This window comes from Anser anser, assembly GCF_964211835.1.
Source record: "Anser anser genome assembly, chromosome: 3".
Taxonomy (NCBI): domain Eukaryota; kingdom Metazoa; phylum Chordata; class Aves; order Anseriformes; family Anatidae; genus Anser; species Anser anser.
Window position 1 is genome coordinate 103,751,811 of NC_139722.1, and position 21,016 is coordinate 103,772,826.

General features: G+C 45.1%; 2 protein-coding genes and 1 long non-coding RNA gene across 5 annotated transcripts in view; 1 reads left to right on the plus strand and 2 right to left on the minus strand.

The window, feature by feature from the left end:
- Positions 1-13,296: 13,296 nt before the first annotated feature.
- LOC310897525 lies at positions 13,297-15,747 on the minus strand. The gene is made up of 2 exons (XR_014582363.1): positions 14,998-15,747; positions 13,297-13,672 (listed from the first exon to the last, which is right to left on the minus strand). It is a non-coding gene; the product is annotated as an uncharacterized lncRNA (long non-coding RNA).
- An 18-nt stretch (positions 15,748-15,765) lies between these two features.
- MIXL1 (Mix paired-like homeobox) lies at positions 15,766-17,665 on the plus strand. Its single transcript, XM_083831220.1, has 2 exons — positions 15,766-16,072; positions 16,154-17,665. The coding sequence occupies exons 1-2, from the start codon at positions 15,767-15,769 to the stop codon at positions 16,589-16,591; spliced, it is 744 nt and encodes a 247-aa protein (XP_083687346.1). The 5' UTR covers position 15,766; the 3' UTR covers positions 16,592-17,665.
- A 135-nt stretch (positions 17,666-17,800) lies between these two features.
- LIN9 (lin-9 DREAM MuvB core complex component) overlaps positions 17,801-21,016 on the minus strand; it is a 40,140-nt gene continuing 36,924 nt past the window's right edge. For all 3 annotated transcript variants that reach the window (XM_083831217.1, XM_083831216.1, XM_083831218.1), the window contains 3 exons: positions 20,575-20,757; positions 20,382-20,479; positions 17,801-19,210 (listed from right to left, as the gene is read on the minus strand). In XM_083831217.1, coding sequence (XP_083687343.1) covers positions 19,105-19,210; positions 20,382-20,479; positions 20,575-20,757 — 387 coding nt within the window. In that variant the 3' untranslated portion in view covers positions 17,801-19,104. The remainder of the gene's footprint in view (positions 19,211-20,381; positions 20,480-20,574; positions 20,758-21,016) is intronic.

Genomic DNA, 21,016 nt, shown 5'->3' on the forward strand with positions numbered 1-21,016 from the left:
ACCTCAGGGGCACGTTGAGGAGCCCACCGTCCACAGGTGCTTGCTGGCCTGCCGCCGGTTTCCTAGGTTGTGTGGCGTGAAGCTGCCCGTGCTGCCCGGGGGTTTACCTTCCTTCGAGGCAGCTTCATATCCACCTGCTGATTGCCCAGGAATGCTGCTGAAGAGATTTTATAAAGTCACGCTTATAAAGTGTTCTGAAGCCCTTGGATGAAAGAAGAAACATAAAGTTGTACTCACTTAATTTCCAGCTGGTATTTCTTGAAAGAGTGAATGCCAAACAGGACGCTTTATTAGAAACGTGTAGAGAAAGGCGGAATTTAACTCAGATGATGATTGATCTAAGCTTCAATAGATATTTTACAACCAACCAGAAATCCTTTGTAGCGTGTTCAATAGCTTTTGTTTTCCTCTTGGTTAAGGATCACAAACAACACCGTAATGTTTGCTTTATCCCAAGACTACAGAACAAGGTTGTATCATCCTCCTCTGACAATTTTTGCTTTCCAGGGCATGCAGTTCCCTGTACTGACTCTGCTGCTATCTTGTGTACCAGGCTATCGGCAGCACAGATAATTTTATCTCCTCATGCCTGCACCCTGCTTTACAAAGTCTGGCATTTCAGTATCAGCTTCACTTTAACATTTGTTAGTTCATCTATAAAATTACTTGTATTAAAATACCTGTTTTCAGAGTTTTGGTCTGACACATTTCCTGCTTGGTTTGCAGAGTTTGTACTTCATAAATATTTTATTTTGCATTAATTTTACAGTTTATTCCATAGTGAGATTAATCTTAAAATTTCTGCTTTAAGAAGCTTTGATTTCTTTATCCTAAATGCATCCTTCAGATAAAAGAAACAGACATCCTTAATGATCCCCACAGGGTTTGCTATGTTTCACCCAAATGGAAGGAAATATTTATTTCGTTTTATATACCAGCAAAACCGGAGGTGTTTCTGTTTCATGGTAGGAGCTGCTTGAAACTGGACAGCCCTTAAGTTTGCCTTCACGTTGGGAGGCCAAGCTAAATCCAAGCTAAATCCACAAGCATCTTGCTTGACAAGCTGATTTGGAGAATAGTCACAGAAAACTGATTTGTCTCCTAACAGGATCTCTCCTGTAGCAAATGTTTGGTACATTTAGCGAACGTGTGACTGTTCCTCTCTTCTCCTGCCAGCAGCAGAGATTTGCCCTCAGTGGCTCCCTGCCTGCCCTACCCCTAGCACAGCTGTCTGGTGAGCATGGAGTAGACCTGCTACATCCACCCTCCTCTGTTTCACAATGTTTCCGAGTCCTATTTACAGAGGCAGATATGCAGTGTCAGTATAAATGCCGTGATGTGCAACTAGCAGACAGGCTGAGTGCCTGATCAGGTATAGGAAGGGGAAAAGCTGTAATACAAAATACTAGAAAAAAAAATGCAGGTTGAGATTTTCCATCAGGAAATCCTGTCTGGAATAATGTAATAACAAATGAAGAAATATTTTCCCAGAGTTACCAATAATTTATATCTTTGAGAAAACCATTAGCTTAATTCACGGTTAAGACGAAGATACTGTGTTCGGTCAGTAAATAATTTATTTCTTGTAAAAGCTGGTTATGCATGGCAAATGAAATACAGAAGAAATTCAAGTCCCAGAGAGGTAGTCTAGTCCAGCAACAGTTGCCTCCGCTAGGAAACGCAGTCCTAGAAACTTTTTGTATAATAAATTAATTATTTAAGTGAAGCTGGTAAATATTTAACAGTGAAAAATAGCAGTATTTGCAACTGTACAGTAAAACATTAAAATATTCATGGGGCACAAGTCTGACTTAAACTAACTCTTCCTGGTACTCACAAGTACCAAGACCATCATCAGTCCTTCTTCCCAAGGTGCCCATGGGTGAAACGTGTGTTCCTGGCCACTGGGGCTGTGCTTTAAAGGAGTCCCACTGGCACAGCGGCTTCTTGCTGGGGAAGGAGCCTTGCTTTGTAAAATGTTGCCTGATGTGTTGTTTGCTAGAGCAAGGGCTGCTAAATATTTGGTTATCTTAAATGAACATCTCTGAGCAGTTAGATCTGGCACTGCGTTAGAGGCTCAGAAACGTAAATCATTCACTATGAAAATATTGTTATCAGCTTTGCAGGAATGGCTACGTTAAATAAAACAGGTATCAACAGCGTTCCCAGCCCTACCATTGTCATACCAGCCCAGAGCTCCTGTGCTTCAGGACTACGCTAGAACACTTTGAATCCGTTTCTGCAAGACCTCCACCATTGTCACCTCCAGAACTAATAGTTTCAGTTTTACTAAGAAATAATGAAATCTCCAGAAACAGAGGAAAAAAAAAACAAAACTATTTTTTGACTAGAAACCCGTATGTAATTTGGGTTGATGCCTGAAAATAACCACAATACTCTTTTATTTTTCCTTTAAGAGGTCTCCTCTAAAGCACGGTCTAATCTTGCCTTGCACACGAGAACAAACAGTGCTGTGTGTTTCACATCCTGTTAGACAACTCTGAAAATCTGCAGTACAGTTGCAATCTTGAAAACATGTTCTGGTCCCTTCTGGGACCTCTGTACAGCAGGGTGGATAATACTTGTCTCTGCTTTGAAGGTAACAGTTCACTGTGCTGCTGCCTTGCATTTATGTAGTAATTTATGGTGACATGCACACCGAGTTCTTTAAATTATTACATGAGCTGCAGAATAACAGTTAATCAGATGTAGGGTCTGGCAATACCTTTTTAGCAGTGTCAGCAAACTGCTGAAAACAGTTTATTGACAGAGTGCTAGAGAGACTCATGAGGAAAAATGCACGTGCTAAAGTCCGTCTTCGCGTAATATTGCCATTTTGACAGCAAGCAAACATCCTTTAGGAGGATGCAGTTATAACAGATATTGGCGTTCAGTCTGATAAAATAAACTATAGCAGTTTAATATACCTTACGCTGATACAATTCTATCTGCAGGAGTAGAGTAACCGATCACGCCTTTTTCAGGCACTTGCTGAGAGAAGTACAGCTCTGTTATCAAGAAGTCTTTACTAAATGAGATATGGCCAGGAATTTGAGCACTTCCTGAATTTAACCAACTCCTCTAATAAACTCATTTTACAGTAGAGAGGACATGGAAATTGGTGCAATTAGCAATTGCATTTCTGGCTGCCTGCCCAGAAAAAACTGTGAATCAACAGCCGGAACAATGATTTCCACCCATATAAGTTCAGAGCACCTCTCTCGGTGCTCTTTTAAAACCCCTCCAGGAGGGTACTGACCTCTGAGTCAGCGTCTAAACCCAGCTAGCACGTGTCCCCAGTGGGAGACCCCTGCAGAGCCAGTAAAACCCTGCCCCGAGTTCTCCTGATGTTCTGGGTATATCCTCCTCTGCGCTTTGCTGTTGTACCAGCTTCTTCTCTCCTGTGTCCTCTCCTTTTGGATTTATTTTAAAATGAACTGTATCTGCCTTTGGGCCTCCAACCCACCCAATAGCACAGGAAATAATAGGCAGCAAAGTGCCTTTGTTGCAAAACTGTTTGCTGACCCTCCTGCCTGTGTCTGGGGAAGAGCGGGGCTGTGTGTGCAACAAGCAGTGCTATTCACGTCACTCTCTTCCATTCAGCAGTCAGGAGGATAACATACCTTTCAAAAGAATGCATTAAACCTGTAAACCTGTCCTTCTTCATCTAATGGTCAGGTGCACGCTTTTCAATGAAGAATCTGCTCAGCTGTGGCTCTCTTTTCCTTTTTTTTTTTCCTGGTTTGGGTTAAATTGAGAATGAGTTCTCAGGAAACGGCTGCTGTCATAAGGAGCCACACAGCACACCACACAGTCCCACCAGCATCCCTGTACCAGCTTTTATGCTCATCCCACTTCTCTCCTTCACCTAGTTAAGCAGGCAGAAAACTATTTGCTTTCTAGGTGCTGGGTTAGTTTCTTGCTGGCTTAGAGAGCAGGCCTAGTTCACTGAGGGTTCAAACAAGCACTGGAGGTGGCAGGAGCAAGCTACTGGGAGCAGGGAAAGGAAGATGGGAGCAGGCTGTCCTTTCATGGACAGCCTGCAGTTAGAGCCGCGAGCTAATGCCAAATAGTGGTGGTTTCACTACTGCTCCTACCCGCGTCCTCCATCCCTCTTTCTTGTGCTGAGTCCAGCAATGGAGCAACTCCTGTGAGAGCTGATGCAGCTGGCTGATCTAGACAAAAAACTATTCATTTTTATGGCACAGTTAGTTTTCTGCTGTTATCAGTCAGATGAACAGAATTGCCCTGTGGCCACACAGCCACTAGATGCAGTGTAAGGAAAGTAACGTAAATGGGAAACATGGACAGCAAATAGCTCATAGATTAGCTCAACTGTAATACTGGACTGCACCTTAACAAGTAGCTATACCAAGTCAGCTATCCTGCTGTTAGACTAGATAGTTTGCTTTCCTACCTGTGCTCTTCTGCTCTAACAAACATATTTTTAGTGCAGGAAGTGTATTTTTATCTCCTTTATTCTGTGCTAGTAGAGCTGCACTACAGCAGGCAATTTCAGCCTCTTCTGATTTGTGCACTGCTAGTGGAGACGCACATCTAAATCTATCGACTTCCACCCCGTTATGGCTTTTATGGACCTGGGAAGTTGTTCACAGTGGCAACAACCATAGATTGAAATATACTGCACAGCAGAACTGCTGAGGATCACCCAAGTCCCGTAAGACTGGCGAGAGTGTTTGGCATCATTTCCTCCTCCTATTTTTTTTTTTAATTTTATTTCTCACCCAGGATAATAAAATCAGAGTAGATTACGGACAGCAAAGCAACTGAACAAAGATGGAAACTTGAGCTAAAACCTCCTCACTCGAGTTTCTTAACTGACAGCACTGGACAAATTACTGAGACAGGGCTTCCCATTTTCTTTATGTGTGAGTAGGATGTCCTCAAAGGAGATAAACGATAACATAATCTCTTACAAGAGTAATGTAGGATCCTTATTTACATGTCAGTATAACAAATCTGAGTTTGCACTAGTAACTGTGCCTTCTCTTGGCTTTCAGAAGTCCCTCTGTGAGAGATGGTGGCTCCTCCTTCCCATCACTGCAGAAGGCAGTGCTGGATCTTAGTGAAATACAGCCTCCCTTCTTTCTTCCCTCCTCCCCCTCCTGTTTATTTTATTTTATTTTATTTTATTTTATTTTATTTTATTTTTTCATTTCATTTCATTTCATTTCATTTCATTTCATTTCATTTCATTTCATTTCATTTCATTTTTTTGTTTTAAAGAGCTTTATTCCAAGATCTGGTTCACAGCCCAGTCCCATAAAAAACTGAGTCAATACAATTGTCAAGGCTGCAAAGAGAGGAGTGTGACTGAGTTAAATGGTAGGCAGGAATTCCTTAAACTGCCGAACCCTCATTCTTCATCAAGCCTAAAGTCCAGACTGGCACATCAAGTACATCTGTCACCTGAAACAGCACTTTTGGCTTAAAATATTTATTTACATACCTTCTGGCCCATATCTTGCCGATGCTTGAGAGGAATCACTACTGAACAGGTCATACATTTTTCCTCTTAAATATAGAGATATGTTGAATCCTCTTCCTTTTGTATGCTTTTCTGCAAGATCGTAGAATCTTTGTATGTGGAGGGGAAGGACATAGTAACAAATAATTCAATGTAGTCATGGAGTCATCGACTGGAGACCTCGTGTATCTCATGTAACAGGGTCTGGGGTGGCAGGCATATGAGGGAGTTTTATGAGGGAAAACATGGCAAGAAGTAGAAAAGTTTTCAAAGGAAAAGCTTAAACAAGTTTACAAATAAAAAGCTTATTCAAGGTGATTATATCTCAGTGGCCAGATTTCTGAACTATATTCCCAGGAGAGAAGTACCTGAAGTGTTTTATTCAGCATCTGGGCTGCAGCAATCCCAAACATAGGTCCTGAAGGCCTAGAGAAGAAAATTTCTCTAACCAGAAGTAAAAGAAACAAGATGAAAGCTTTAGCAACACACCAATTGCAAACGTATCCAAATACTGTTTGTTTTTTTTTTTTTAATATATATCTTGTTTTCCTAATTTTGTAAAGTACATCAGAAGGAATGCGTCTGCTTGTAGAGAAAATGCCTTTTCCCACCCCCCCACCCCCCAGTGGCACACTGCAAGATCTTACCTTTTAATGCCTTGCAGGAGTTAGTTTGATGATTCCTTCTGACACCCTGAAGCTCCAAGACCCTACAAAGCAGTAGTGAAAGGATTAAATAAACTACTCACTGTGGAAAATACTCACTGTGAAAAAGCATGGAATCAGAATAGCAGGCACCTAAGGTTTCTGTGGCTATTGCATGAGAACGACAGATTTGTCCTGTCACCAGTGAAGGACTGCATACTATTTTCTTTTCTTCTTTGAACAAATGGGCGCACGGCCAATGATTTACCAGTCTCAATTCTAGACGTGTGGAAGCCACTTAGTTGTCACAAAGACTCAGACAAAGGCAGGCAAAAGCTTTGCAAACAGTCTCAGGCATCCCTATTTAGAATGGAGACTGCTAATGCTTCATTATCTAATGAAATAAACTCTTAGTTATCATGGGATATAATAAAGTTTTAATCTGTGGAGTATTAGAGGATAAATAAAAGCTCTGGCTGGGGAGTTACTGAATGATCAAGAATTTCCAGTATCCTGTTTTCTAAGTGCCATTCAAAAAATGCAACCTTAAATTCCACAGCAACTCAGCTTACCCCCCTCCGCCCCGAATATTATGATGTATACATGACTTGACACAAAAATGTGCCGATTCTTACCTGACAGCATATTGGTACATGCTGTAGCATGTAAATTCATCTCTGTTGACATGTCACCCTTCTTCAGCATGATTTTATTCAAACAACCATACAGTGTGTGCTTGCATGTGCATTTGTACTTACGAGAAACTAGTTCCCCTAGGACTTTACTCTGCTGATTTTGCACTTGGGAGCTGTTCCTTAAAAGAATTCATATGCCACATTGTGAACCAGGGTGTTGAGCCCTATGAGGTTCACACGAAAAAGAAGCAGAGCCCCAGCGATACTTTTTGGTGAGCGGTTTCCAGAGAAAAGCAATCAAGGGCCGGTGGTGCCTCATTGTGCTACCTGTCCCTTGCGCCGGCGCAGTGATGAAGTACAGGCAAATCCCAAACCACAGGAGTCCTGCTTCGAGCAGCCCCTGGGGCCCCCAGTAACCCACAGGGCCATCACGTGGCACAACTGCTGGACAACAGCTAGCGTGCGTCTGTTTTTCTGTAGCCTGCACACAAGTGGGACTTGAGCTACCAGATGCTGCTCACACCTGCAGAAGAGTGAAAAGCCAAGTGAAAGTGTGTGTGTAGGGCGATTCCTACAAACCCCAGGGTTTCACAACAGAGCCAGGAAGGAGCACTGGCGCTGAGGCTGCTCCTCGGCTCTGTCCCAGACTTCCCATGTGACTGCAGGCTGCTTGCTTTCATTTCTGGGTGCCTCTGAAATATTCCTGTGTGGGAACTGGGTGCCAAGACGGCCCAGAGAGCTAAGTCGGAGCTCAGAGACACAGAAGGGCCTGTCCTACAGTATGCGTGTTTCCAGCCCGGTGGCTTTGTCTGATGCAAAATCGCTCCTCACATTGCCTAACTGTCCTGTCACCTTCAGTAACAGTCGTGTTTGGGGCTGACCATTTCCTCTCAGACTGGTGAGCTCGCCGCCACTTCAGACCCGCGTCAAAGGACTTTACATGTCACTTACAAACAGGCAGTTCCTCACCCCTGCTACAAAGACCCTATCTGCACTACAAAACGAACAAAATCAACCCAGATACAACAGCGTGGCTCCTCTGCACTGGTTTGTCTCCTTGAGGATGCAGAAGGGACCCGTAAGCTGCTCGGCACTGTGAGGCAGCTTGGGGCTTTCCGTCTGCCTGAGCGGCGTGGCTGGCCAAACCACAGGGGCAATGCTCTGCTTCTTGTATTGCCAGAGCATACCTCTATGCCTTTATACCCAACTGTATGTGAGTATCATCCAGCAAAACCGCCCAGAGAAAAGCTTCGCTGGTGTATTGCCACTGTGCAGGAACTGCTAATGGCACATAGTCAAGTGCTAAGTTAAAGTCAGGCTATATTGCAAATCAGGATAAAATTACCTTTTTGTTAACAAACTGTGTAAAATTACCCAGTTCAGCTAACCTTGAATCCCTCCTAGTTTCTGGGGAGTTTATGTCCCACATTCCCTGAACTATATAACAAGATGATTGCTATAATATTTTATTTTGGTTGTGTGCACATGAAATAGGGCAGAGTGTTAATACAGACGAGAGGGTGCAGAGCAGCAGCTGTTACACTTCCAAAGAGCATTACTGATCTTTTTATAGTTGGCTGCAGTTGGCATCATGGCTAAATAGAGTCTCACTCTAAAATATATTCCACCCGGCCTGTGCAGCCTTAAAGCCATGCGTTGCTGGGAGGAGAGAGGGCCATAGGAAGCGATGAAATGCCAGAAAGGCAGTAAAAGCATTGGGTATGTTTTCTTCCTTTAACCTGTACCCATTACAAGAAGCAGTCTAGAAAGACCAAATGCCTCTGGAGAACAGTGACAGTGAAACCTCTAAAATCACCGTTGCTGCTTTTACACTGGGTGCCACTGTGGTGCTGCTAGAAGCTGGGTAACAGTAGCTGCGCAGTGAAAAACATTGGTGAGGAGCATCACACACCAAAGCCCCTTCAGGGGCCTGATCAGGAGTTTCCAGAGCTTTCAGGAGAGTGCTTTACACCAGCAGGACACTTGCGACTAAGATAATAACAAAGCTGGGTTTGGGGGAAGCTCATTCAGAACTCAGGAGTGTTGGGGATGATGACAGCTGAAGGTGAAATTTGTAGCAGCACAGACCTCCCAGGCAAAACCTCTGCACCTGGGATACTCCAGTGCGTGAAAAGCCACTTCCTTCCTCCACCTGCTGGAGATATGGGATGAGATACAGGATTTGTTTCTTCCATATGCCTAACATTTCTGTCAGCTACAAATACTGCCAGGCTGTGGAGCTGAAGTCACACATACTAACTAATTTTACCTGAAGTATGCGAACTGTTGCCTAGCTGGTGTTGCCTGGGTGTACTTTGTGCAGGGAAACTGGGACCGGTGCTCTACAACATCCCCCACGATGTCATCCCCAGTGCTGCCTCCATGCATTCCTTCACCGTGCTTCACAGGAGGCACTCTCCTTCTGCTGTGATGAAAAAGTAAAGAGGCGTGTGATGTGCTCCACGGTTTCTGCACCTGCTGAAGATGCTGGCAAGAGTTTGAAAACTGATTGTGGGAAACACAGGCAGAGAAAAGAAGTCAGGCAGAAATGCAGTGACCCCATCTCCTACAGCTCTTTATGCATATGTGGTCCTAAATAAAATTAATGTCTGAAAACAGCTTTTCCACATTGGCTAGCCAAAAGAATCTGGTGAAGATGCACTGTTGCACACCTTGTGAACAGCACTAGGGTAAGACCTGGAGAGCAGGAAGGAGGCACCATCCCCGTTCTGGAACAGGGATTGCTCCTGGGAACGACACTGTGTGTCTCTGCCAACACGCCATGCACCTTCCCTTGAGCAACAGGGCAGTTCAACTAGAGATTATTCCAAGGAAACTCCTTATCTTCTGCCTTTATTTTTTTTTTAAACGATTGATGTGACATTGTGCCCAGTTTTGCAGTTTCCAGCCGCTGTCATAACGCCTTTGTTTGTGCTCACACTTGAGGCAATGATGGCTGAGTGTGGTGACAAAAGACGACAGTCATGGTGGCACTGCAAACAGAAACACACACCATGGTGCTGCTGCACCCGTGTAGTGGGTTTACGTGGCTAGGCTTTGGTAACAGGGGGCTGCAGGGGTGGCTTCTGTGAGAATGATCCAGAAGCTGCCCCACGGTAGATAAGGGGCAGTTTCAGCTGACTCCAAAGGGCCCTGTTGCTGCCCCCACTCTGCGTCTGTTTTGCCCGTGACGGTAATTGTTGAGTGATCTCCCTGCCCTTATCTCAACCTTTGAGCCTTTTTCATCGTATTTTCTTCCCCTTTCCCTTTGAGGAAGGGGAGTGAGAGGGCGGTTGTGGTGGACCTCAGCTGCCCACCTGAGTGAAACCACCACAACCCTTCTTTTGAACAGCCTTGCAGCAAACTCACCACTTCTCTTACCTTCTCTTACCTCTAAGACCTTAGGACAGCCTGCCAGGTAATGAAGATATGATTGTAAAAGAGGGAAAATGTGGTTTCCTAAGGATACGCGGCCTGGCTAAGATGGCAGTAGAGAGCTGCTGTGGTCACCACTGCCTGGAGTCACCCTCCGTCTGGGACTGCAGTTGTCTCTTAGAATAACACACACGTTTGCTCTTTGGCCTGTGTCCCGTGGCATGGAGAAACTTCCAGGGGATGGGGAAGAAAACCTGTCAAGGAGAAAAGTCTTAAATCTCCCAAGCAATATCGATAAGACAAGCTTGGTCAAATGCAAAAGAGAGGAGAAAGAATCTACAGGACTAAAAGATAATGGAGAAAGAGATAAAACTACCAAAGAAAAGGAAAGAGGAAGACCTTCTGACAACAAAGGGGAGGATTAGACTAAAGAGGTGACAAGGGTGTGCACTTGATAAATGGGGCCCAAGTCAGATAGAAAAATAACCCTGCCAGAAAGCAAAGCAAAGGAGCTGAGTCTGAATAATGGGGAAGAGAAAGAGCTGCGCTGTAAAATGGGTGAGAGGGAATACGAAGCACTGTGAAGGTCTGGGGTCATAGCTGCACGAGGCAGGCAGCCGGGGGCACCGGCCAGGCTGGAGGGCAGGGGCAGTACCTGGGAGGAGGCAGCTGGGACAAGCCCATGTTTGCAGAGAGGAGCGAGGCAGCACGCAGGGTGGTGTGAGTCTGCTTATCCGGGGCTGCTGGGGCAGGGAGAGAGGACAGGCGGGCAGGAAGACGGGGTGCTTTTCTATGCAAGCATGCAAAGCTTCAGTGTAATCCAGACAGCAGGAAATCATGCCGTGGGCTTACAAAAGTCAGGATAACCCACGGAAATAATGCCAACTGCGTTTGTTATGTGGCATTTTCTTTCTCTGTCTCTTCTTCAGTGCAGTTTTAAATAGCAAAGGAATATGAGTCAATTCATGCACGGAAGAGAATTACTTCATTAAATGGCATAGTAACCACGGTACTCCCCAGCTCTGATCACCAGAAACTGCTGACTTAATGATCAACTGCAAATCCTCAGCTCAGGTGGAACTTCCCCCTTCCACCTAAATGTTAAAGCTGAAAATCTTCCAGACTGTACAGGGGGCCTGAGTATCTTTGAAATAAAACACCCCAGAAAAAAAAATGCCACCGCAAAACAAAATGACTTTGTTGCAACTGCCAAAATACTGGAGACCAGTAGCCCCTTGTCTCTAAAACTAACCAGAAGAGAAGACAGGAAACATTTAGAATGAATGGTGAAGACCGAAGCCTGAGCACCAACCCCGGCATGTACCAAGCACACGCCTGAGCCACAGAAGGGACGTGCAGGGCGGCCAGCTGAAGAAGCCTGCAGTGCACTCAGAGATGAACGCTTGTGGGGTTTAACAGCACCAGGGAAGCCAGGAGAGGAGAAAGAAAGCGGATCTATGTTCACATTGATCGCAGGCATCCGACCTTACCAGGGAAGTTCTGTCTCTTTCCATTGCCTTCTGGCTTAGAACCATCAGAGCACAATTTGCTTCACACTTGGATTCTTTTCTCAACAACCCTAGGACATTAGCTTAAAAAAAAAAAAAAGAGAGATGAAAAATTGAGATTCTTATAAAATCTACTAATTTCAGCAGTTCAGGCACTAAGATACCAAATATTGCGATACAGAAACAGAAATCTTCTGGTTGTCGTTTGTTTACGCTGGGGCAGGAGGAAGACTGTGTCACATGCAGGGGGTGACAGCTTAGGAGTCAGCCAAGCAATGGCAGAAAACAATGGCTTAACACTGCCTGCTAAGACCAAGCAGTCTAACAAAGGTAGACACGGAACTATTGGAACTTTTCTGTTTATTATTCAATGCTATTAAAGATGTGGCCCCTTTGCTACATTATCACCTGCCTTCCCTTGCCAGCACTGCTGTGTGTACATATTCTGGCTGCACCATAGCGGGCTGGCTATAGGTAAATGGGTACTGTACAAAACTGAAGTAAATAGGGCTCTGTCTTTTTCCTTAGCTCTTCCCTTCTCACCTCCCTTTCTTCTTTTTATCTATCTACAGAGATAAGAGTTTCTTCCTTTGCCCATGCTGTGAATTAATTACACATTACTGGGAGTTCAGGTAACCCAATAATTTTATATATACAAGCACCTGCATCAACAAGTGTTCTAAAATCCTTCAATAAAGAAAAAATATCTCTAAGGATAGGATAGGACTCTTCTAGAGACCTCATTCAGAGCATGCAAATAAGCAAAGCAACAGGATGAACTCAGTTAAATAAATGCTTTAAGCTCTTCCACAGCATCACACTCTACAAAACCAGAGAGGGCACAGAGAAAATAAGGCAACAAGGATTTACTTAAGCCTCAGGTTTGCTGCCACAGGAGTTTTTGAGACTGCCCACTCACTTCAGAAGCAAAATGACTGACAGATGCATGCAACCTGCCATTCTCAGGGTATCTCCAAGCTCAAAGGCAAGCTCAGGTTTCACAGTGTCTTAGTTCAACTCTAAATATCCGTGCTCCTTCCAACCAGCCTTACCTGTCTCCGCGTAGCATCCCCCCTATTACCTTTTCCTTTCCCCCTTCCTGACACCACCCCTGCCATTTGCTCTTATCTCCTTCCCACTCCCAAATACTTGATCTTCCCCCCTCTGAAGGTAGGGAGCCAGCTGCCAGCCATCAGACGTACTCTACTTTTGCCCCTTTGCTATGTCTGGATCCCCTCTGAACCTGGACATCTCACCCCAAATCTGTTCCTGTTGGGACTTAGCAAATGCAGACCCTTGATCTTTTCATATGCATTTGCGATGCTCTTGTGCCTCCCCCACTGCTGCTTTCTTCGAGGCTTTTTCTGTGTCTGAAGCTCTTATCGACTCTTCAGGACCGAATACACGAATGGCACCATGAGGTCTTGAAGTCCCGTCTCACACCTCCCAGGAAATGGCTTACTTTATCAACTCACATCCCCCTCCTAAAGGCAAGGCTTGAGTCAGGAGACACTAAGTAGTTCCTTGCTGTTAAAAACAAAGAAAGGCAGGGGTTTAATTTTCAATGACTAACATATTGTGTACGTATAGATGTTACCAAATCCCAGCCAAACAAGCCAGTCATCTTTCAGAAAGGACACAAACGCTTGTCAGACCACATTTATTTTAACACCACGGAAGACCTGTGCATGCAAGACTGGACTTTACTTTGTGATCTGAAATAACCAGTGATAACTACTGGCCTGCATGACCAGCGTCCTGTACAGGGGTTTGGTGTCACCAGGATCTGACGCTGCTCTGGGACACCCCTATGAGCAGAGGATGATGTGCAGGGTCCTGTGAGGAGCAAAGGTGACGCAGCAAGGACGTCCTCAGCACGTCACCGGGGCCCTGGCAAGATGCTGAACACCCACGATGGACAGGCAGCTCAGATTTCTCAAGAATAAGCTTCAACACATCTGCAAGCAGTCCCAAAGTGAGGACAATATGCAGCTCACCTCCTCAAACTCTTCCTTTTTGCAGCTGTGGGGACCAGAAGCACAAACACTGCTAAATAACAACTTTAAATTATGAACATGAGATCACAGTGAGATCTTAGAATATTACTTAAAAGTGTGGACGTGCCTAAAAACGTAAATCCCAGTGTACATACATCGGGAAGGACTGAAAAACCTCTAAAAACGTTAAGAAGTTGTGAAGAGCACTGTCAGAGGAGTTATACAGTAACTAGAAGCAATGGGGGGGGGGGGGGGAATGAAGTGTTCATTCTAAAGGATTCCTTTTAGGCAGAAAAAAAACCCAAACACTTGAAAAGCCAAGGCTGGCATGCATTAATGATTTTTGCTATCAGGGCTCTGATAGAGAAGCTGGAAATCATAAGGAATTTTCATGTCAACAGAAGCTCTGGAGCAAATGCAGTTTTGCAACCATAAAGGTATCTATGGCCTACTAAATGTATATGGATGCAAAACTCGTCAGGGAAAAGGAAACTCTGCCGAATCTAGACAGAGTGCTTTTTCTCACAGCAGGAGGCACACCGTGATACCTGGCAGGCATCACTTCTAGCACATCGGTGGAATGAAACTCTGTGGGAGCTGTGGTGAGCACTAGGAGGGGAGAAAGCTGGCAAGAGAAAACAAAAGAGGGGTCTTCTGTGCCATCCTGCTTTCCTGTGAGGCAGCAAAAGACTTGTACTTTATTCTCATCCAGCAGCACGCTCCTTTAGATTTAGAGCACCGACCCCTTCCTTGCTTTTCTTCAAGCTTACAAACCTTGCAAACCAGGCCAATGCGGAAGGGCAACTACCAGAATCCTAGAGAGGAAATTTGTGTGCAATGCTCAGAGCAATGGCTTTGGTCTTGCCTCCGAACCACTCTGCTCCCCCGTTCAGCACACACCTGTGTTCAGCACAGACTCATCAACAAGATGCACCAAAGCACCAGCCAAAACAGGAAAGGAAATTCAGGCGTGGAGCATGGAAGTGATCAGCACCACAGGTGTGCAAGCAGTCAACGCAGACAGCACCTTCACACGGCTGTGTCAGCCCCTCGCCATTAACGTGTGTGAATGTGTACTAAAAATACAATCTGCATGTGGGTAATTCAGTGACTGAGCATCAACTACAAACCCTGGAGTCTGCATTTGTAACCCCGTATCCAGGACCCCAACCCATTTTGCCTATTGATTCAGACACAGTGACACCGGTGTACCCATCCTATTTTACAGAGCTACAAAATACAGACTTCCTGACTGGGTACTGCAGCCAACCACTGTTAACTGTACAGGATCTACTGAAAAAAGAAAACAGTACGTGCAAGTTGTCTCTCTTCTACTGTGACAAAGCTTACTTTTCTCCTTTTTATGGTCTATACATGTTGTATCCATCAAGGCTTTCAGGCCTGGGAAATGTCGCTGGTCTTCTCCCACCATGGGAAGCGCGTTGGCTGCTGTTACAAGACAGTTGTTGGAACACCTCTGGTACGTGAAGTGCAGGGGAACCGCTTCTGGCCCGCAGGGTATCGCAACAGCGACAGCCGTCAGAGATCAAAGAGCGAGCCCATTTCCAGATTTATGGGTTGGGAATAGCTCTGTTAGCTCCGGGTACTCGCTCTTTCCTAGGTATATACTCAATACACATCGATAAAGTCACAGTCTTAACGGGAAGTCTGACACTGGCACCACCGCACTCTGGGGAGGTCTGTCCCGGTTTTGCCCTCATCCAGCCCAGCACCGGCTCCAGGTGCCGGCAGCCCCCACAAGCACCCCCATCACCCCGTTTCCATCCCGGCCCACTTGGCGGCTCCTTCTCCCCCTCACAGCCGTCCCAGGGCTGCCGGTGATCCACGACGGGGAATCCACATCCGTTAGGCAGAGCGGGCGGCTGCCGGAAAGCACGCACTTTATCGCTTGTACCTGAAAGAGCAAACCCTACAGCACCGCCACCCCCGGTGTACCAGCGCCCAGGTGAGGGCACGCCTCGCCCCAGCCCAGCGTGGTGCCCGGACCCCTCACCTGCCTCCCGCCGGGCCGGGGCCGCCTTCCACCGCCCCCCGCCCCTCAGCCCCCCTCCCCGGCTATAAAGCCCCGCGGGGGCCGTGCCCGCCCCGGCTCACCGCCATGGCCACGCTGCGCTTCGGGGAGCCCTTCCCGGCGGGGAGGTGGCCCCGTGAGGCGGCGGCGGGCGGTGGCGGTGTCGGTGGCGGCGGGGGGCCCGGGCCGGGCTCGCCTCCCGTCACGGCGCTGCCCCGCGGGGCGGCGGAGCCGGCGGAGGGGGCGCCGGCGGCGCAGCGTCGGAAGCGGACGAGCTTCACGGCGGCGCAGCTGGAGACGCTGGAGTCGGTGTTCCAGGACACCATGTACCCCGACATCCACCTGCGGGAGAAGCTGGCCGACGCCACGCAGATCCCCGAGTCCCGCATCCAGGTGAGGGGCAGCCCGCTCGCCGCCGCCGCCGCCACGCCGCCTCCCGCGCCCCCGCCCCTCACCGCCGCCCTCTCTCCGCAGGTCTGGTTCCAGAACCGCCGCGCCAAGTCCCGCCGCCAGCGGGGGCCGCCCCGCCCCGGCCCCGGCCCCGGCCCCGGCCCCCAGCCGCCGGGCTACCCGCGGCCGCCCCACGCCGCCCCGCTCCGCTTCGCCGCCCCTCAGCAGCCCCGCCGCCCGTTGTGCGGCGCTGCCCGCCACAAGGAGGACGGCTGCGAGTGGCCGCCGCCGGCCGCCGCCGCCTTCCCGCCCGGCCCCGACTTCGAGGGCTGCCCCCCGCGGCAGCACGGCGGGGCCGAGGGCGCCTTCGCGGGGCCGCCGCCGCCCGCCGGCCCCTACCCGCCCCCGCGCGGCCTCTGCGGGCGGTACTCGCCCCTCTCGGAGGCGGACGACAGCGGCGGCTTCTCCGAGCCGGGCTCGGAGTGGGAGGAAAACGCCCTCGGCGCCTTCCGAGCCCTCTGAGCGCCGCCCCGGGAGCCTCCCTCGGCCTGCTGGGACTCACGCGACGCCGTCGTGGTCGTAACGGAACACCGCGCCCTGCCCTGCCACTGTTGCACTTTATTCCGGAGTGACAGACTTCACCTATTTATTTAAGGGAGAGAGGGGTCAGCTTCACCCGCCGATGGCAGCTTTCTACGTATTGAACGTTTTCTGTTGGCACGTTTCCAGTTTCTATTTAACCTTCCTTAGCCAAAAAGCTAACCAAATCCGCTGTTTTGGGGGGTGGGGGCTGGTCTGTCGTTACTTTTTGAGAGGAAAAATAAAAGTTTACGTTTTTGCTCTGTGCTGCTTGCGAGCTGGGAATTGTGTTCACGCCTCTGGCAGGAATAGGGTTTCTCACCTCGGAGGTGCTGGAAATCCCCCTCCCAGGTGAGGTCCTGGCACGCCAGGGCTGCAGTTTGGAAGAAGAGACCTAATGGGACTGAAGGGCAATTTATGAAAAATGTCTGATCTCTGTGGTCAGTATTCACTTTACTTTACAATTACGCTTTTCCCTGAATGAAAATGTAAAGTTGCAACCTAATTAATGAAAAAAATACATCTCGAACTGCCTGCTGGCTCAATCAAACAACAGCATCAACTCCGACACTTAAGGCAAGGTTAATGTGAAACTAGAAAAAGACTACAATAATATTTTGTGAACACTGTAAAAGCACATTATTCACACTCAAAGCTAAAGTGTTTTTAGTGTTCACAAAATATTATTGTAGTTTTTTTCTAGTTTCAAAACTGAATCTGTCTGGTGCACCAGTAGGTTTTTATGAGCACCACATGACAAGGCTAGGGGTGGGAGTAAACAGCAAGAGGATGGTTCTTTTTCCCTGAGTTGGCTGTAGATCATGTTAGTTACTGTCAGGCTAAGCCTTTGTGCCTTAAATTAGGCCTTGACACTTTCTCTGTTCAAATGAAAAGCGTGGTGGCTGGGGACCTTTCTGTCCTCTTTACCAAACAGATGGTAACCCCACAAAACACAGGAACTGCAGGGACCGCTACAGCGGTCTGTTACATTACAAGAGGTAAATGTCCACGGCTAACTCAAGCAAAATTACTGTTTAGTATTTTGGAATACGCCTTGTAAGTTTTGTAGGTATCTTTTAAAATAGCTGCTCACCTTGTTCTCCAGCACATAACATTTCATTTTCAGAAATTAAATTAACTTCGGTTGAAAAATGACCTGAAACGATCCACCAAACGTTTGCATTTTTGTGAAATATATCAACTCTCATAGGTCAATTTATTCAGTTACAAATTTCACTGAGAATAAAAGATTTATGCATTTCTCTTAATTAACAGAACAAGTTTAGCTAAATATAAACTCTGCACTAAAGTTTTGCAGTGGCACAATACCAACACAGAATACAGAAGCATCTTTAAACTATACAAAATTTTAAAATTGAAAATAATCCTGTTTACATATTCTTTATACATTAACATATAAAAGACCTCATTTAATGAGGCATCTAAAAGAATGAAAAACATCTCTACACCTATCTTTGAAAATTCATATCTGGAAACGATTCATTACACAGAAGCTTTACAAGACTATTTAAACAAACCAATACATACTTTTTACAAGATTAACATTCCAAAATTTACTCATAGGCAGGTTGTCACTTTTTATTTTTGCAGTTTACCTCACTGGTTATATTTCACTATAAAAATCTTCATATTTATATATGTTGGATATTGTTGGATAACCAGTAATCTAATTCAAAAGTTGTGCAAAACAAACAAAAAAGTTGGAAAAACTGTATGTTTAACCAGTCATGTATATAAAATACCAACTAAAACACTTCCTTTGCCCCATGTAAAGGAAAAAAACATAACGACTTTCTGAAAAGTTACATTTTTATATTCCTTCATTAGACTCCTTATATAAGTTATGATAAATTAAAAGTTCCAATAAGACGCTGACTGATCTATAGATCTGCCCAACATCCCCTAGTTTGCAACTTCCGTTCACTGTCCATATCCCACTGCTGCTTCTTCAGATCAGGAACACTCAGCTTGTGCTGTCACCGTACTAGCTGAAGGGTGCAACGGCAACTCTCGGATACCTACAGGAGTGTAGCTTTAAGGAACAAAGACCTGCCATATGGCTAACTGATGTGAGCCATTTCCTCTTCATCATTTCTAACATACTAGGAGAGCCAACGAGAAGAGGTGGGCAGAATTAATCTGAACTTTTAAAACTAAGTTCAAATTATATGAAAATATATTTCCAGGTTTATTATAATAAATGCAATTACTAAGAGATTACCAGTTAGCAAAACTATTGTATGTGAATAACAAATGGAAAAATCTAACATAACGTTGGCCAGTAATGCTGGTTTTCTTAAGAAGCAGATATATTTAAAAGGGTCCTTTCTGAGAGGTTTTCTTTTCCCTTATCTTCTGGCAGTTAGGATATTTGGTGAAGCCTATGTAAAGGAGGAGGATTTTCCAGAACTACTTGCTGTACACTTAGAAAATTTTCAGTCTCTGTTGGTATTATTAGCTGCAAAGGCATGTAAGTTTCCCATCTGGCTCAGACCACTCTGAATATGTGCAACATGGATCTCCACATTATTCTGAAAACAACTACAGGGGAAAAGAAAGAAAAAAAAGGATTAAACCTCTTAAGTAAAAGTCACATCTGAGTATTTCTACAAGTTACAAACATAGATTCAGATGAATGAGTGAGTACTACATACTCATGCACCTTAATAAAGACATATGAAAGTAGCACTTGTATAAACAGCTGTGTGAAGTCAGACTTACTGACTTGGGTGTTTTAAAAATGACTATAACATGGTTGGAGTTAATGAAGCAAAAACACGGTGAAAAGATGCTAAAATACCCAAGCTAAGTACACTGAAATGAAAAGATCATCACCTTCTTAGCAGTGTTTATCAGTTGATCCATTCCAACTTTTGACTTGCAGTGTTGATTACAGAGAACTTTCACTAATATTTGGATTTTATTTTTGCTTTTACCAAAATAAAAGCGTGCTATAAAACATTTTTTTTTTTTAATTTTAAATCAAAAGGCCGTCTTACTATCTTTGCAAAAAAAAATTCATGCACGTAGCCTCCCATTATTACGTAGCAGTATGAATATGGAAATTATAAGGAAACACTTGGCATTTAGGTAATTTTTTAAAATTATGTAACTCAGCAGCTATATAACTGAAAAAATCCTGGTCACAAATTCTTGGAGACTGCAGAATACTCAGGAAAAGTATCACCACATTCTTGCTATTTTTATAATGATTCCTCTGGCACCTGCTTCTGACAACTGTTGAAATATGGATACTAGATTAAATGGGCCTTTGATCTGGCACAATACGGCTGTTCTTCTGTTTCTTCATTTAAAATACTGCTAATGGAAGCTGGTCATAAGCTATAATAATTGTCTCATATACCAGCTTTTGATATTTACAGACGAGAGATTGAATAACACTGCAAAACAAATACTGAAATTGTACTGAAGGTGATCTAAAATAACTTCTTGTTAGTTGTCCTGATTTTCTTGCTCTTCATTTTAGTTGTTGTTGTATTGATTTAGCACTTTTTTTTTTTAAAGTTCAGTTTACTTCACTGAAAACGAATTTCACACTCCTTTTAAGAAGCCCCCTTTAAACGGACCTTTCCTATAAGTAAAAGTTACCAGATTAAAACTCTTATAATGACCATTCACCTCTAAAATATATCAACAGTTGCTTGCTGGCACAAAATGTGTAATTAGGAATTAAATATTTAAAAAGTAATACCTGATATTTGAGGAATCTATTGAATTCTTAATGTCATTTAATGAATCCGTTAGTGATTTAAATTCAAAGGAATTCAGGTCACCTCCTTCTGCTAGACACTGTAGGAGAAGAAAAAAAAGGTTCTAATAGTTCAACACAAAGAAACCGACAGAGCTTTAATACTAATTGGAAACTATTTTTACAAACATTTTACCTTAATCTGTAGCAATATTGCTGTGAGTCTAGAGATAAGATCAGTTAAATTTTCACTTTGAACACAAAGCTGTCCTGTTGTTGAGGAATTTGCTTGCCTAACAATCTCCTGAGCTTCCTCTTCACATCTCCGCCTCAGATCTGTTGGTTGGTCTGCAGGTTGGAGGCCTTGGTCTGGAGCAAGCTGTACAGATAAAATAAAGAGAAATGAAGACTAAACATCTCCTTTTGCATTTGGTGCGTGAGTGAAGTGACAAATCATTTCAAAGAGAGTCCACAGGTATATAGCCTGCAGTATTTTCACTTATGTACATGCATGTTTATTTCAAAATTGGCTACTGGCATCAATAAACGCACATACATTCTGATAAGAGAAACAGAGAAAAGAGACAATGAAACTGATAGAGCTGCTACTAGTTTCATTTCCAGGTGAGCCCCACCCA

Bases quoted from the DNA above. Each gene is read 5' to 3' on its own strand.
- MIXL1 (XM_083831220.1), top strand. From the start codon at position 15,767: ATGGCCACGCTGCGCTTCGGGGAGCCCTTCCCGGCGGGGAGGTGGCCC. The intron at 16,073-16,153 runs GTGAGGGGCAGC...CTCTCTCCGCAG, and splicing joins TCCCCGAGTCCCGCATCCAG to GTCTGGTTCCAGAACCGCCG.